Source organism: Pseudopipra pipra, chromosome 1 (genome assembly GCF_036250125.1).
Source record: "Pseudopipra pipra isolate bDixPip1 chromosome 1, bDixPip1.hap1, whole genome shotgun sequence".
NCBI classification, from domain to species: domain Eukaryota; kingdom Metazoa; phylum Chordata; class Aves; order Passeriformes; family Pipridae; genus Pseudopipra; species Pseudopipra pipra.
The window spans coordinates 21,765,864-21,784,926 of NC_087549.1; the positions used below are offsets into that span (position 1 = coordinate 21,765,864).

The window sequence follows — 19,063 nt, forward strand, 5'->3', positions numbered from 1 at the left end:
AAAAAAAAAAAAGAGAGAACTCAGATTGTCTGTAATAGCTGCTTCCCTTATGTTATTAGCTTTTCAGCCACCAAATTTCCTATCTACATCTATAACCATAAAGTTCATACCAAAGTGTGCTGGCAACAGGGTTTCAGTCACCAGTGGGAAGGAAAATGAAAGCCAGTTCTTCAGTGGCTGGTTTTGCTATGTTTAACTTAACTTGCAAATTGGCCACAAGACCTTTGGAGATTATTATAATCTTATTTTTCAAGATTTTCCAGTGGACATATGTAATTTTGTGACAAAGAACTTCATGAGGAACTTGTCCAATCTGAAGGTCCAGCTAGGAGGTTATAGACATTTTTAAGGCTAAGAATTTAAAATAAAAAACATCTTTGGAATTATGAGTTTAAAAAATAATAAATAAGTAGTTAAAAGACAGGAAAGAACCACATGATCTTATAAATGAAGAACAGAGACTATTACTGTGTTTAAATTTTTATCGATACTTCTGTCACTTTTTGTGGTTTTATCATTACTGGGGTTAGATCTGTTTTTCCTGCCTTCTATTTTTCAATGATAAACTGGAATTTATTATTGATCACATCTTTTTCCTGCATGCACTCCTCCAGAATGAGCTTATTTGCCCTCTTGGCCTTTCATCAATATATCACTTACAAAGCTCACTCTGCATGCCATCCTCATGCAGCCTTTGCTACAGACTGCCTCACTTTCAGAAAAATCTGAGTCCTCTCATCTCCTCTTTTTCAGAAAATTAAACCAAAAATAGTTATTTCATTATGATTCTGCCTGTTTTTCTATATCAGTTTTAGGAACTCATTCCTCAATTCAGATAGGAATCCTGTCTTAGGAACCATAAAATTATGCATGCATTTAATAAAAATTGGATTGCTTCTGCATGAGTTAGATATAAATATATATAAATATATAAAACTAGATATAAATGAAAATAAATAACTAAATGTGTAGGCAAAGAGGCATCTCCAAGCAGAAACACCTGTAAATCCATCAAATTACTTTTGAAAGCTTACTCTTGGCCATCAGACCTTATTCCTGTTGGACTGCTAAACAGTTGGTAAAAATTCAGTTTTAAACTACTTGGATGAATACTTAAGTATAAAAATTACATTAAAACTAAAATAAAAATTTTAAATCTTCACAAATTACCAATTAACCCCCCTACTTTATATTTGAAAACTTTAAAATTTAAACAGCATGCAAGTGTATGCATGCCGTATCTTCCAACCCTGTTTAACCAGAGGGTGGGGCTTTGCGTGCACATATCATACAATACACAATAAAGGAGACTTAGTTGAAATATCTCATTCTCAAAATTCATCTGGTTTTAGTTACAGAAGTGCAAAAAACAGTTCAGAATCAATAGGAAATGTTCTACTTTATCCTCCACTAATTTAGAAATGTCTAAGCTGGTTTTACTCAAGCTTTGTTAAATTACAAACAAAAGAAGTTTAAAAATACAGAAAAAACAACAACAACAAAAAAAAACCCAACCCCAAACCTCCCATCACTTTTAGAGACTGAGAAGCTGAAGTCTCAGCCCTGGAGTTATTTTTATGGACAGACAGTAAGCCACTCAAGGAATAGCTTATAATGGAAGCAAAGGCATACAATAACTGGAGAGTAACTACAGTGTAACAAAAACAGTAATATGCAATTCAAATGTGTAATCCAAAACTCCTTGGAAATGTGTTTGTAATGTAGAGCAAACCCAATACTGAATTATTTAATTCAGATATACTGTCAATGATTTGAGTCTGTGCACATAAGTGTCTGTGCTATGTAACGTCAGAAAATAAGAAGTTTTTTTAAAAATCCCTACCTACTGGCCATGTTCCATTCAAGTGCTGGATTTTGAGAATTTCTCTCACTCTCTGTCAAAACCCCTCCTTTTCCATTTTCCTTCTCTGGTTTCAACTGATTCCAGTAAGCAGTGCCAATGTTGATAGACTGAAGATCTATTTGATATTGTCTGTCTTCAACCTCCGATCCAGGGTCTCGAAGTATTCCTAGATTTAGTGCTCTCCTGTAATGCCAAAGAAAAAATAATCAGCATAGGTCAAAATCAGACTGATCAAATATTCACTAAGATTCAAAATTAAGGTATCAATTTTGCCATTCTTGACTACACTGAAGCATTATTTTCATTCTAGATCTTCAGAAACAGCCAGTTGCCTCTTTCCTATGGAATTCAATGTGAAATATGCAAATAGATATATTCCTAAATTTAGCCAGATCCATCAAAGTTGATATAAGTCTTCACTGCACTTCCAAAAATCAGGTCCATATGAGTAGCCTTATGGGGAAGCAGGACTGATTCAGATCTACTGAATGGATAAAGGACGTCACATTCAAGTCCTTAAAAAAAACCAGTCATGTATCAGTATAACCCAGAAGATCATTATGAGACAATTTTCCCACTGTTCAAATTTATCAAAGAATAAAAATTAAAAAGAATATTCCAAGATGATGGAAAAACAATTAAATCCTTTTAATTAATCCTTTAATCCATGGAATTCCAGTATGGTGCTTTTTTAATTAAAATTCTTCTGAAAAGTGAGAAAAAAAGCATTGTTGAGTGAACCATATTCCCTGTGGATTCTTCTAAATTCTACCACATTAGATTTTACAGAAAATTTCAATCTTGAGCTGAGTTTTGGAAACACTGAGACAACTTCAACAAAACATTCAAGAGCTATTGGATGAGTGGAGGCTACTGAGACCATTCAGTTTTATCAGTAACTGGTATCAGAGGAGTCTCCCACTACATTTGTCTTCTGCTAATAAGCAGAATGAAATATTAAAAAAAATTATCTTGCCCTTTTCACACTGGGAACAATATAGCTTTTTGAGCACTTGATACTATAATAAAAATTCACAATCAAATTTATCACCGCATTTCAAAACAAGCCAGTAAAGGGAGCAAGGAGATCCTAATTTTTTTTTTGCTTTCAATTATGACCACAAATTTTAGTCTATTTTTATTGATTTCATACACCTGCATTAAAGCTCAAGTTTCTTATTTGCATATGACATCCAATCTAGTGTTCTGTTCTACGTTGTTGTCTTATGCCAGAATTATTTAGTATATAGCTGCTGTCTTCACAAAGAACTTAATAATTCTGCAATTTGTTTAATCATTGATGCTAATAATCTAAATATAAATAAGGATTAAAGCAGCACATCCCAAACTGTGATGCACACACTGTATGCAGTCTGTAAGTATAGGTATGCAACCTGTTTCAAAGTGCAATCCAAATGCTGGTCAAATCTAAACACAGTTGAAACTGCTGATACATTGCCATTGTCACCAACAGAGTATGTCAGCAATTAAGAAAATTAAGTAATTAATCGTATGTACCCACAGAGGCATGTGGATGACAGGAAAGCCATTTTGATCAAGTCATTCCTCATGAGGCACTGTGATGGCATTGTTCAGTAGCCCCTATAACTTCCTTAAATGCTTAGTAGAAATACACTGAAAATCTGTTATGTCAGTAGTGGCATTTTAAAATTAAATGCGGTTTCTTAAAACTCAAGAATGTGTTTGTCAGCTTTCCACATAGAGAGATTTAACCACAACAACTGTGCCTTTTATTATTCTTTCTAAGGCATTATTTCACCAGTATGAATGCAGTTTTTTTTAAAAAAACTTCACCAGAGTAGATTATTGTATGACCCAGTGTCTATTTACATACTTTGCCTAATACAAGTAAATATTGACATGTACGTTTTTTGAAATATTACTGAAAACAAAGCAACAAATTACATATTTTAGGAAATTTGCTTATGTATATAAAACAGAATATGATACTAATTTCACCTGCATAATGGATTCTTCTCTCCTGTACTTCACAGTGAAGAATATTTTTGATTTCTTCTTTTACGAGCAGCTTGATAACTTGCATTAAGATCACCTAGAACTATATTCCTTAGGCTAATTCAGCACAATCATGACTTTGTAAACCAAATTCCTTGAGCAAAATGTGTCTGTATGCACCAATCTGAAACTCCTCATTGTGACAATGGTTTTCTTTCCCCTCACAAGTTTACTTGTTTAAATATAAATCACAACAAAATCACCCTTTGACACACATTTTTAGGTGCAGCAAAATACAGAGGGGTATTATTTAAACACAAGGTACTGGTGCATTTAACTGGTGGTATAAAATTGTCCACTGTATCTTTTTTTTGTTCTCCTTTGGAATATTACAGCCTTATACTTTCATGCTGATATAACAATTCACATTTTCATTCCGTTCCTACTATTAACAATCTCCTACATAATACAAAACTCTTCTTCTGACCGTTTAGATCACATTTGAAATCCAAGCAAACAAACTGTGTTTCTCTAGATGACCCATTTCAAGAAACACCTATTTTACACATAGACGTAAAACACAAGGATTAGTTATTAATGCCTTGATTTTTTTGATTAAGCTTATTATTGCTTTCAGAAAGTACATCATGCCAGTTTTATATAAAGATGAAAATATAGCCTTTTCCCAAATAAGCAATACACATACAGGCATTTATTTAAGCACTAATTTCTGGTTTCCCATATCAACAAATTTATGCACAGGCATTTACATAAGCACTCATTCCTGCTTTTCCATATCAACCATTTTCCTAAGTATGCCTCCAATTTATTAGCTGTATACTTCCTAGAAGGATGAGAGCTAAACCATAGCAAAACTGGCTTCATCTTAAGCGTACATGCCTTGTATAAACTCTGCAGCCTTTTTGATTCTGCAGCTTTTGAAATCCTTGTAGCAAATAAAATCAGGAAAACAGACTGAGCCAAATTAATGACTTCTGTACCTCTGGCACAAACAATGTTTTACCAGCTGAAATTGACTGTCGGGGTTATAATTTTAAGTGCTTCCCTCTTCTGAAAACAACTTCACTATCCCACCTGAACTTTTTGGCAGGTGGTGTAGAATGCAACACTTGGTCAATAATACAGTAAGATCATAAGCAACCAAAGACAATTGTAAGCATGTAACAGGAAACACAGCATTAAGCTTTTCTTTTTTAAAATTGATTTAGTCTGGGTCAGGCTTTTTGTATGTTTATTGAAGAAGCAGCTCATGTTGAACCAGTTACTACAAGCTGCTGAATAGGCATAATTCTGAGACCCATTGTAAAGAAGCTAAATCTATCCACTTACAGCTCATCTGAGACCTATAAAAAGCTAGACAAGCCAGGAAAATGGCATTTAAAGACTACACATTATGTAACAATTAAGAAATATTCACCAACTTTACACACAGCAGCTAATTTTTGTTAGCACTTATTGGATCTCTGTGTGCACTGATTTCTGCTTCTAGGTACAGAGAAGACAAACCTGCCTATCCAAATTTCAATTATTAAAGGTTTTGTCTGGTGGTAAAAGATCCCTCCTATTCTAATTCAAAAAGGAAACAGATAGTAAGCTTGGATCTATTTTATAGAGGTAAATGGTGTGGCCTGTATGCAAGAGGACCCCTTCCTCTTCTGCTTAGGATAGTAGAGTCCCAGCCTAAATGTAGTCCCTCATCTATGCACGAGATGTAATTGGATAATGTAGAAATCACAGTAATATTTATCACTGACCTAATTCACATTAACTGCCTTTTTCCCAATCCAATTCAATAAAGTTTCCTCCTTGACAAGGCCATCAAATGTATTTTACCAAACAAGGAAAACTGAAGCAAGTGTTTATGGATGCAATGGACTCCATCTGGAATGAGATGCTACAGATGTTAAGAAGGGCACAGAACAAAAATTTAGTAAACCTAGACAAACTATAACAACTACACTGGCTTTTGAAAATGCTAAGCTTCTATAAGTGAAATCTCAGACAGGAATCAGCTTTTCAAAGAAAGACAACTCCTCTTTTTTTTTTTTTTAATTATAGCAAATAAATGCCTTTTTGTCACACACAAAGAAGTTAACACTTGAGCTACTGGGAGAGAAACAGAACTTCCCCTACATCACACAATATATATAGACATGATCTTAGAACCAGAATAAAAAAATCCTGTAGCTTGACTTTTCATGATGGAAATCTTGGATGTGCCTAAATTTGGAGATATTAAACCTACTTTTTTGTGAGGAAGATGGAAAGAAGAATGAGAAGTTAAGCAGAAAACAAGGGGAGAAGAATTACGGGACCAGGGCACTGAATCTGAAATTAAAGAAAAGCAGCAGCTAAGAAAATTTTAATGTTGTAAGAAGAGAGGAGGAAACATCCTTAGGCAATAAGGAAAGGTCCTGACAAATTTCTAATATTTTGTACATGATCCTGGGTACACATTCTGCCATACTGAGTGACATACATATCTTCCAAGACAAGGGTAACCTCAGGTTTCTAACCGTGCCATCTGTCCGTAGAGAGACTCATTCGTGGTTTAACAAACCATGTTTTATGACTGCTAGAATGTTGGAAACCACTTATTTTAGTCTGGGTCACTAGAGCAGGCTTTTAAATGCCATCAGCAGTAAACTCCAAATCTCACAGTTTCTGCCTCTTTTCCACAGGAACTATGCCACATATGACTGGCTTTGTTGGCAGCTGCTCCTTCTCCCTTCTCCAGCTCAGCCTCAGAGTAACTCAGCTACTGTCCCATCTGCACATTTGCTGGCTCATACTCTGGATTGGATACCAACAAAATTTTATTAAATGCAAATATAAACTGAGTACAGTAAACCTACTTTCTTTAATGCTTTACTGATTAGCAAGTGACACTATTGATTACAGGAATCTGTTTAACAATGAGAACTGCATGCCATCTGATTGTGTTGCCTTCTGCACCACCGGACACATCAGCATTATCTACGGAAGACAAAACATGGCAGATGTCCTGTAAGTCAGAGTGGTTAAGGTACCTGGGTTCATATTCACACTTGGAAGAGCCTTGAAAAAAGAAAATATCAGTGCTTAGCTCCATGGGCAAAATAAAAATGACTGACCACTTCTAAACATTTACATAGTGGACAAATACATCACTCCAGGAATGCAAAGGAAGAATTCATTAATTGCATTCTAACTGAATGTGTTTTGTAGTCAATAACAGTCAGAAGTTCTAACTCTATAATGACTTGTAGTGTGCATAGACATAAATCAACTTAGAGGTAGATTACTTGTGCAATTAGTTGGTTGGAAAAAAAGACCAGTCACTGAAACATACACAAAATTTTCTTCTGATTGCACTAGACTGCTTCAAACTATTGATACAGGGATGCAAAAGTACAAGTGCAATGGGTAACTTTCCTTTTTTTTCAAATTAATGTTATAAATGTCTGACTTTTATCTCTTGGGCACCTGTTCCTTTTTTGCACTGTATACCTACAGAGATAAGTATCACTGTCAAGACAGAAACTGGTGTAAATGTTCAAAAAGCTAAAGAAGAAGATAAGACATCAATTAGCTAGAAAGACTTTTAGGTAACAGAAGGATAAGCATATTGGAACATGGTACTTTTAAGTCATTAAAAAAAATATGATTCAACTATGGATTAGTGTGCCCTAAGACATGATTCAATACATGAATGCCAAAGTGCCTGATGGAAAAAAAAATTTGGATGTATAGAACAAATCATCTACACTCATTATCATCTACAACAGATCATCAAATAAAAGAGCACTAAGGTTTTAGTTGAGTGTTGTTATATGTTGTTGAGTATGTCAGAATTTGGAATAAGGACATATTAGATACATGTTTAGAAAATTCAGCCTTGAAAAGGTGTTTGATCTACTGCTATTTGAAGACACTCCGAGCTTCTAGATACTTCAAGCACAGTACAGAATCTACTACTACGAAGACTGTGGTTCCTGACAAACAGAGAATGACATTAAGAGAAGGTATTCAAGATCTCCAGCAAAGCCATCACAGTACTCTGCCTACAACTCTTTCTTTTAAATAGCTCCAAGCTAGGTATTAAATAGTCACATTTGAGACATGTAGATGGGATAGTAAGAAACGCAGACTTATTTCCTCTCTGCTTCTAGACTTTTCCAGTTATGCACAATAAGTCTTCCACAGAAAATAACAACAGTAATAATCAAACGGTTTCCAAAATATCTTACTAGAACATACTATTTTCTTTTTACAATTACCTTTCAGCACAGTGTTTTCTCACCAAGTTGAAGCAGACAAGTCTACCCTTATGATTACTTTGTAAGTTTTTTCGTTAAAAACATTCAATACAGAAAAAAACCCCTCAGTTCTTAAGCAAACTGCTCAGAGATTAAAAACCGTAAAATTACAATCACTTTTCTTTTTGCTAACTACTGTGTGTCCTGTACTTGACCAGTTTCATCAACTGCAACTACTGAGTCATACATTAATCCAAAACTATTTCAAAAAGTACTGATAGCCATTGAGCTATCATAATGCAAGAGAAAAGAGATTTGGTCATGAACATAGAAGAAATCTGGTGAATGAAACTGAATGTGTCTTTTTTGCACATGGGGTTGATACCCTCTCAAAAGAAACAGAAAACACTGTCTCGGTTAGAACTTGAGGTGACAAGTGTAATTGGATGCATGGACATGTAGAAGAATGGAATCTGCCAGGTTGTGCACAAGAAGGTTTGGGTCTAGGGAGACCCTGCCGTGGGCCTGTAGGACATGCATCCCTCTTTGCAAGGCGAGAACATGCCAAAGGAAAATAGGAGAGGCAGATTTCATTCCTATTCTCTATAAACTTGCTTATTGTGTATCTCTAAGCAACAAAAGTAACCTCTTCAACAGTTTACTAATTTATATTGAGGGGATAAAGCCAAAATGATGTTGTGAATATAATGAATTGCATAGAAAACATCTTGAGATCATCTGATATACAGCAAAGATATAAAATATGCATAAAAATTAATAACTGCAATTTTTAATCAATATCTTATTTATGTATTCTATTATGTAACTACTTACATGTTTTTATTTTGAAACCCAGTACGTACATATTCAGAGGAAAAAATAACAATGTCTACTTCATGCCCACTAATTACAGTGGTGGTGCCAGGTGGGTGCTACTACAATTCCATTTGCTATCCATTTAGAAGGTCAGATTTTAGTGAACTGGGCCACACCAAGGTCAGGACTGGTACCAGTGCATTGATCATATAAAAGCTATTAACCACATGAAAGGAATTACAGTAGATCACACATCAAACATTTTGGTCCTGTGCTTCCTTCCTCTAGTCCTACAGGCAGGAAATGCTCTACATATCCTGTGAGGTGACCAGACATTTAAAACTAGTCCCTTATAACAAAGGGTCTAGTACAGTAATTGCCTGCAAAGAAGCTGAAGAATTTCTCCAGTGCAATTGTCTTCTAGAGCTGTATCTGGAACACAGTATGAATGACCCAATAATAAAAAGGTATGGTATGGTAAACTATGAAGTAATTTTTGGTCTCTCCCAAAAAAAGGGTAAAATGAAACAAAGCTGAAGTTTGCAGCTGTGCATTTAGATGTCATCTGTTTAATTACTTCTGTAATTTTATTGTTTAAATTCCTCAGCAAAAATAACAGCATGAACAAGTCTGAACTTTTAAAAATCGGTTTTTCATTTTTATATTGTTTAATGTTTAGACAGTTTGAGGAATCTCGTTATACTTTTGAAGCATTCACCCAAATTCAGGGAGCACTGTATAAATATACATTTGACAGACTGTATAAATGATAAGTATGCACAATTCCAAAGGAAGGTCTGCATGATATTTTTGGATGCCAAATGTTTCTAGAGAAAAACCACGTGGAACAGAGTTTTTCTAAATAGTGGAAGTCTGGGGAGGGGGCTGCAAAAAAGCCAAAATATAGTATAACCCAAAGACTTTTATGCTTTTGTTTCATGATAAAACCAATTTTATCTCAAAATTTAATGCTGTTTGGCAGTAAAAGGATCTTTTGTTTTAATTTTTTAAATATTTAATGTCTACTTGCTTTACCACATGTCTAAGGTAAACAATCTTGTGATTTTCCCATTGTTTTCAGCCTGTATTTTACCTTGCTTTAATCAATTAGTCTACTTAAGTGGTACTATACCTCAGTTTTTTCAGATGTTCTAAAAATTCACCTGGAAATACGGAGGTTGAGTTTCACTGAACACAGCCATCAGATTTGATGCATGGAATTTCTTTAAACGGTGTGGTACAACCTGGTATAATGGTACAAGCTGGAAGGCACACTGTCCACAGTGCATTTGATAAGCTGACACAGGACAGGATTTCTTTTCACTGTTGTGTCAATATATCAAACTCATGGGTGGTCATCAATCAAGTTCCACACAAAATAGAAAAAAATGTTATGAACAAAAAAATACCAGCTTTTCCTTTACATTAAACAATGTGTACTGATGCATAGTTTCAGCACATTTCTATTGTAATAGATGACGTTTATAGTATGGATAATACAAGAAACTACTCTAAAACATGAATATTTAACTTTCCAAGTCAATTCACATTTATCTCTGGCACTGATTGATTCATTTCTCAAGATGCCACTTGTATTTTCTTTTCATTTTTGCAGAATCATTGTAATCATAATGGCAAGCTGGAACTCTTTTTGAAACAGTGTATACGATATTGTAAAATATGTCGATAACAGAGTATTAAAAATAACCTCCCTTTAATTCTTCTTTTCTGAAGTCCTGGCATATTGTCTATGTCTCTACTTTGTCTATTTCAATATCCCTTGAAAACTCTCCTGGTATAAAACTCATTCCATATTCATTATGAAATGTATTAGCTGTCATGTTAAGCCCAATATTTTTTCTTCCTAAAACTCCCATTAAACTATTTTTAATGGCACTTCCAAAGTCAATCTATGCCTAGCAAGATATATTGGAGTTTTACTTCTAAATACACATTTGAAGAAGGGGAAAAAGAGAAAGAAAAAAATGCAAATCTACTCAAAATACCCTGTGTATTCACAACATTGACTGTGAAGACTACAGATTCCAATGTTGGGTAGTTCAGTGACTCCATCGAGCACCCAAAACATTTAAATAGTGGTGGTTATAAAGAAAATTCAAGAGTTTTATTTTCTGCCAGAAAAAAAATAAAAATGCAAGGACACTACACAGATACAAACACACAAACAAATACACTGCCCATTTGGGAAACAGCAAATTCTATCATCTGTAATTAGTTTGAGTCCAGTTTAGTTAATATAATTTGTTACACTCTTATGAGCTGCAATGCGTGAAGAAAACAATATGTAGATTTTATGAACTATTTTTAGAAAGCAACTTTAAAAACACTTGTAATGTTTCTAAACACTTGTAGTGTATATCAAGGGTTTTTTTTGGACTATGTCAAAAACATAGAAAAATCAACCACTGCAAGCTGTCTGAATAAAGTGGATCAAAAAAGATATGCCAGAGAATTGCATTCCTCCATATTTTTCTTGAATACATATATGTACACATAGATACACTTTCAACCTTAAACTGGGAAACAGAAAAATTTCAGATTTGCTTTGAAGTTGGACTTGCTAATCTGCAAGTTTCTTCCAGTTCCCTGAAAAACTGTCACATACAAAGAGTAAATAATACTATTCAACAGTTAAATAATTTTGGTTATCAGGAAAAGTTCAAACCTGTTCTACTCCTATCCTGCTAGTACAGGGTATATTTATTTATAGATACTCTTATGTTCTATTTGTATCACCTCCACACCTGTTTATTTTTAATTGCTGGGGAACATGTAGTATCATGCCAGAAAACTGGAGTATTTGTGATTTATGCCAATCATTTACATTGAACTCAGCAGAGATGCCTGATACCATCTCTGTATTTTATTACTCTCAACGTGCACTTGTGTTAGCCATTAACATACCAGTGTTAGCCACTGTCTTCTTGCAGGCAAAACCCAAAACCCTAGCAAAAAACCAAAAAGCATCAGTGGGCATGGAAAATATTTTGAGAGACTGAAAAATGGTACATTTATTTTTGTGTCCTAAAATTAATAAAGCCTATAAGATTGCAAACCAATCTTTAAAAAAAGAAAGTGATGGATTTTTTTGTTCTTAAGGACAAAAAAAGAGAATAGCTTCTGAAATGCAACAAAACCACCGTCCATAACTTTTTAGTCTGGTTTTCGTTTTGTTGTTGGTGGTGTTTTTTTAATATTTTTTTTTTATTTTATTGCAGCATAATCAGGTTTAATAGCACACTAATGGCTTAAACATAGGAATCATTAAGCATGACTTTTGACCATACTTAAGGTGGTTGAGCTAAGTGAAGCTATATTGGAAAAATCAGTAAGGGCTAGGAACCATGCTCACTTGAACAGCAATTTGAATTGTTCAGGATAACAGTAACATGGATTTAATTTTGCCATGGGAGCTTGGAAGAGTATCCCATAGAGAAATATGCTCAAATAACATGTAACCATTCTGTATATTTCTGATAATCTCTTTTGTTAAATAACTGAAAACCAAAGCAGGAGTACTTACAAGCATTAAATGAAAGACATTGGCAAACATTTTTGCAAAAGAAAGAAATCTTCTATCCAAAAAGTAGTTTAAGAGCTGTGGTATGAACTTGTCATAGATAAAACCCTGTGAGGGACATCAGAGAACCCACAAATATTTATGGAATGAACCGCAATCTGTATACAGAAGTTAACAAATGTCTCATTACAAACGGGATATGGTTTTCCCAGTAACAGAAGCACACAACTTACATTATACTTACCTTGAGATCCTGTTATAATTAAAAAATACCACAAAGAAAAGAAGTCTGCTTTATATATTACTGGAAAATACTTTTCAACAGAAAATATTTGTTGAAACCAGATCTGATGGAAATTATATTTACTGACAAACGGTTAAGAAGAAAACTGTACAGAATACTAAGTTTTAAAAACTCTCTTGAATTATTTTAGAATAAATTATTAATTGCAGCCAAGACTTTTAGATGCTAAATTTCATTATTTAAGACAGAAAAGCAACCTTGATATATGAATTCAATTGTATATTTTAAGAATCAGCAAAGGAAAGCCTGGGAAGAAACTGTAAGGAGTCTCTGTAAAGTAAATGAACATTACTTCAGTAATTCACACAGAGGGACCACTCTAACTCTTAACATGGTATTAATTTCTAGGGACCAACTAAATATTTTCTCCCATGTTAGCAGAAACCAAAATACCTCCCCTCATTCCCCCCAGCTCCCTGTATTTTACAATAACAGGCAAAATATAAAGCTACTTGATTAGGGAAAAAGAAAGATTAAAGGGAGGTAACTTGAAGAAAAGAAATGTAAAAGCTTCAATAATATTGCTTTATAACATAAAACATAAACCACAACTCATATAAAAAATAACTCTAGCTTTCAGATTACCTTTTATTTCCCAGTTTTACAGCTTATCTGAAAAATTTTTCATTACATTTAGGTTGCTGAGTATGTAAACTGTGAAAAGTATCCTGGGATTTTTAAGTGGTATTTAATGTGTTTTTCTTTGTCTCTGTGCCCTTTCTTGTTCAACTTTTTAAAGCCGTTACAGTCTATTTAATAATGTTAATGCTGAATCTGAGAATTTTATTAAAATTCTTAGTACACAGTGTCAGATTCTGTGCTGTGTTTCAAAAGCCTTGAGCATGATGGCAGCTTAAGCTGATCCAATCCCATGCTGATACAGTGCACCTTTTTGCCAAGGCTAATCCTCATATATCTATAGAATAAATAGGCTCAGGGCAATAACCTAACTGAAAACAATTGCCTGATGACCCCAACATTTTTTTAATTCTTTCAGCTCCCTCAGCCAGTTCACAATACACAAGTACAAACCGCAACACCGTGGAGAAGAGAAGCAGGTCTTAAAACAGTTCAAGTTGAGATTTACAACCTCAGTGAGCACAAAATTCTTTGCCTAAAGATCGTAGGTAAAATAATGTTAAAAAATCAGCATCACATTCACCCCACTCTGGGCTGCTCCAAAGAAGCTCAGGGACATGCTTTACTCCTTTATCCCCTTTACTGGGCATGGCTAATCTGCACATCACTTGCTTCAGTGGCAGAGTGAGAGACTTCTCTACTCAAAGAACTCTTCAAACATCTGACATGTTTTCTCTCAGCTGTGGTAAAACAAGAACTGTTTTGAGGAAGAATTAACAATTTGAAAAATATTTTCAAATGGAAGGAAAGGCTGCCATTGGAGTTAAGAGAAGCAAATAGTTACACAATTTGATCTCAGTGAAGGAGGTATGTTTCAGTGCTGCTTGAAGGGAAAGAGATATGAGATTTCTGAGGGGTTCATTCAAAATGTGCTAAATATTATGAAAAAAAAGAAAAATAAATTAGTCTTCCAAGGGAAAAGATGAGAACAACTGCAATAACCTTAGGTCTCAATAAAAAAATCCCCTATGTATAACAAATATGTAGAATCTAAAGACTAGGAAATATAAAAGCAAGTAGTTAAAGATACGGAGTATTTGAGTATATAAAGTGATAATAGAATATAATGAAAAGTTTAAAAGGATTAAAACTAACCAAAAACCCCAAACAATTTGTTTGATTTTATTTTGATTGGCTTCATCACAGCAGAACTGCAGTTTTTTGGAAAAAAGGAAGTGGACCAAAACTATGTTAAACAGCATCTAAAACCAGCACAAATATAGGAAATCCTAATCTCTCCTCCACTGAGTCACCATAAACATATTACAGCTTTGAAAACTGAGGTTATATGAACTTCATGCATCAAGTTCTGCATACGCCACGCAGCAAATACTAATTTAACTATGTTAAAACAGCTACTGAGACAGCAAGAAGTATCAGGAGAACAAGAAAACTCTGAGTTCAGGCTGCTGTTTATCTCTAACTTAGCCTTGACTTTGCAGAATATATCATAGTTAAGATCACCCACAGCTGAGAAATGCTTTTATAGAACAAAGTATAGCGCACAAGCACAACAGAGACACAATCTGAACACACAGAGCAGTTTAAAGGGATTCTGGAAATCTAGTCCTAATTTAGTTCTAAATCACACACAGGTGTTAGAATGAATGACACCCGAGTAATGAAACAATCTTAACCCCACTGTAAATTCAAATGCTTTATGCTTCATCTAGGAAAATGACATGTGATTGCCCTAAGCACTAGTTATGACTGGCTTGCACACACAGAGCATATTTGCCCATTGAACTGGTACATGAGGGCAGGAGAGATCATTAGTAAAGAACAGACACATCCACAAGGTGCCCACGCTCAGACTGGTTCTCCTCACCATGCCTCGACATTGGAGCCCCTCCCAAACATGTGAGCAAGTTGCCATAATCTTCCACGTAACACTTGAATGGTTTTGAAAGATCTATGAAGTCGCTCTTTGAAATCTCTGTCTGCCTCTACAGCAGGGCTTTTGTGCACACATAAACACATCTCTGTGAGTCTCCATAAACTAAGTTCATTCCTCCTTCCCACCCCTCCTCATGGAGGACTGGGATGTTGCTGGCCGAAAAACACAGTTGTGCAAATACCTCAGCCAAGTCAGAAGCAGTGTGCTCAACTGAAAGGAAGAACTTTGCAGATAGAATGTATATTAAGTCCTCAAAACAAAGCTGATAGTAACAATAAATCATTGACAAGGGATACTATTTTTAAAATATTTTTTTAATATATGCACTGTTTAAGAATTACAAGACTTTAAAAGATATCTTTATAAATTTCACAGGTTTCACCGTTGCTCTGTTTGAATTAATTGGTTATTCCTTTGAATTCATTCTTTATTGGTATTTACTTGATTTTTTTTCCCCTGACATATTTAATAAGGTTTCCAATAAGGCTGCCCTGATTAACAAGTGGATGTTTAAATGACATGATAATGCAATTGCTCTTCAATAGGAATGTTTCTATAAAATATTCACTTTGCTTTCTGTGAGAAACTGCACGAAGAAATTAAAAATTGTTGCAAGAATCAGATTCTCTGCTACTAAGTGAAAGAAAAAATATAAATTAGGTATGTGTATTGAGAACATGATTAAATCAATGAATTGAACAGAAAAATAAAGTTGTAAAAATGCTTTTCTTATGAAATTTATTTTATTTTTACTATTACATCATAAGGAAATATATTTCAAATATATGTATTTAGGTAAATTAGATATGTTGAAGATTCCTGTAGAACTCATAAAGAAATTTCAAGTAAAAATAAGATTGATAGTTAAAGCTGAACATTTTTAAAGTTGAATTCCAAATATAAATTTAGCTTTGAATAGCTTTTGGTATTAGATAATTAACAAGCTACATTTCTGAAACTAAATGGGCAGTTCCAGCTGTTATTTTACAATTAGTTTCCACTGAGGGTTTTAAATTAATAACTGCTGCAATAGCCTCAAACACGCCAATGTTAATTAGGAGTGGTGTTTCCATGTAATGCTATCCATATACATGAATATTTTACTGGGCGAAAGGTCTAAGCAGATTTGTTTTTTGCCTCTTTACTAAAGATAGAAGAAGTAAGAAATGTAAACCAGGAAAAGACTTTACCTCCAAGCCCTATTTCAGAGAGTGGTACAGGATTCTTATGAAAGATAAAGACAACATTCCTAAGGTCCTTATGCTAAAAAACCATGCGTTCAAGGACAATAGCAAAGAACAACATTTAGAACTTGCTTTTTGGTATGAATATTTTGATTTACACCCCAGCTCAACAATTAATAAATCTAAATTATTAAATGAAAGATTGTATGTTGAATCTATATGTAGAGAAAATCCTGTTTAAAAAAAAAAAAAAAGCTACATCTTGAGGAATAAAACCATCCTGGTCTCAAATCTGAAAAAATTAGTAAATAAATTATAGGAACAAGTTTAAAATCTTCATTGTTACAATTTTTTTTTCCTTAACACAGGAAGAAGAAAACTGAAAATGGTGCTAGTGGAACTCTGTTTCACAACCTGTATGCAATAAAAGAAATACTTTTCCTTGAAACACAAAGAATTTCTTTTCTTATAAGTTATTTTCTTACATAACATTCCCTCTGCAGTTTTAACCATTTAGAAAGTTTAGAAAAACTGCAACAGAGATTTTATGATATACTCCTTTTCCCTATGGCACATATGGACATTTTAATAAGCAGTTCACATTTCCATCAAAAACTATGTGCACATACATATTTTTTCACTGATTATCTTTGTTGCTTTTATTCAAAGAAAAAGAAAGAAACTCAGGTCAGCTAATTAGCATTAGCTAATTCCTTGTCTGCCAACCAAATAAGCTCCAAAGAAGTGTTAAAAAGTAAAGAAGCAAAATAGAAAATAAGTTTTAATAGAATCTTTGTAACATAATAAACTCTTAAAAGATAATTACTCATATTATGTCCATATTCTGGAAAACATTTACTTACTCTAATGCTACAGTTCTATGCAAAAAAGAATAGTTTTTAAATTGTCAACTGGTTTGAAAAAGAAAACATCAAAATTAACATTTTTGCTCATACTAATTATAGAAAATTCAGGCTTTTTGTAACAATAATTTCAATGTATAGTTTTTGAATATAAATTTGTCCCACAGTGATTTAATACTGAATAAAAAAAATATTCCTGAAGAGAAGATGCTTATAGATGTGGGTGCTGTTGAAAAGTTTTGAAAAGCATTTGATTTTCCAAACCACATTTGAAAGAAAAAACAGATTTCCACACAGACTGCTGGCTATGTATGTGCTTCTTTCATAAATTCCTTGCATCATTTTTTCCTTCCCCTCACTCCAGCACTATCAGGACAGACACACAAAATTGTTTATTACTCCTTATTTCACTGAAGGATTTTTGTTAACCAATTATGGGCCTTACATGATTATCACAACCATGTTTCAGACAGAGGTCCTTGAAATAAAGATAAATAGAAGATATTCTATATGGAAAACAACCTTCTTTTGTTATTTATAAATGTTTGAGAGCTGAACAGTGAAAACCAATAAACTACAAAAATGAAAAGCATAGATTAGACACATTGAAAAAAACAGCTAGATACAATGAAAAAAAGACTTGCATTGATAAAAAGTTTCATGAAAAATATAAGAAAATTTACAGCTATCTTTTCATGAGTAAACTCTACGTGTAATTTTTTTGGGGGGAAGGGGCATGTTTAAAGAATTTCCATTTACATTCAAAAATTGGAAACAGTCTAAGGACAGCTTTATGCTTTGATCTATGAAAGATCTACACATGAAAATGACCATGGAACACTCGAAGCTGGACTATTAAGCTTTGATATATGACATGAATGAAATCCTTGGATCTCAAAAATGATGAATCCAGAGCATGGACAACAATTAGATTCTTTATCGGCCAAGCTGAGGAAAGCTTGGGATTCTGTTTACCTAAACTCCCAGAACCTGACAGCTTAGCAATATTATTCCAGATCTTATTAGTAAGACCTTTACAGAACAGCCTCCAGACAGCCTGTATTCTCTGAGTGCTTTGTCAGCCATTTCATTTTTGCATTAAAAGTACTGTACCTGAACATTGCTTTACTCTATCTGTTCATGGATACTCCCTAAAATTCTATTAATTAACTTTTTATGATGAGTTTGCTAAAAACAATCATGTTGAGGCTGATCAGCAATTACCTATATAATCGATTAGAACATTTGCACAGTATTTGCTATAATATCCCAATATAAAACTAAACGTCATCTCAATTTCAGCTCTGTGCTGCTTTATATTTAAGCACATCCGTGTATCTACTTGCTGTTATTTTTTCAGTCAGAGAAACAGAATTTCTGTGTCTTGTGATGAAGTTTCCTCAGGCATTTTCCTAATGATAGTCTCTAGTTCTGCTGGTAGCTTAGCACAACTAGTGCTACTCATTGTTCCCACCCCTGACATACACACTTTTTAAAAATTCATTACTTTTTATGTCATGTTTCCATTAACTAGAAGTGTTCAAAGATTCCACCTATGCTCAGCTTAATTGCACTAAGCACTCTTTGTATATAGAGGAAAATACTGTTGTCATCTAAAAAGGTGACAAAATTTTCTCATAGAAAGTGAGATAATTGTGCAGAAAACTGATCAAAACGACTACACACACAGCTGATTAATCACTTCTTTAAGCATTATAA

General features: G+C 33.9%; 1 protein-coding gene across 2 annotated transcripts in view; it reads right to left on the reverse strand.

Moving 5' to 3' along the window:
* The window catches only part of VPS13B (vacuolar protein sorting 13 homolog B), a 425,569-nt gene that overhangs the window by 155,720 nt on the left and 250,786 nt on the right, over positions 1-19,063 (reverse strand). For both annotated transcript variants that reach the window (XM_064647722.1, XM_064647715.1), the window contains exon 31: positions 1,844-2,047. In XM_064647722.1, the coding sequence (XP_064503792.1) occupies positions 1,844-2,047 (204 nt within the window). The remainder of the gene's footprint in view (positions 1-1,843; positions 2,048-19,063) is intronic.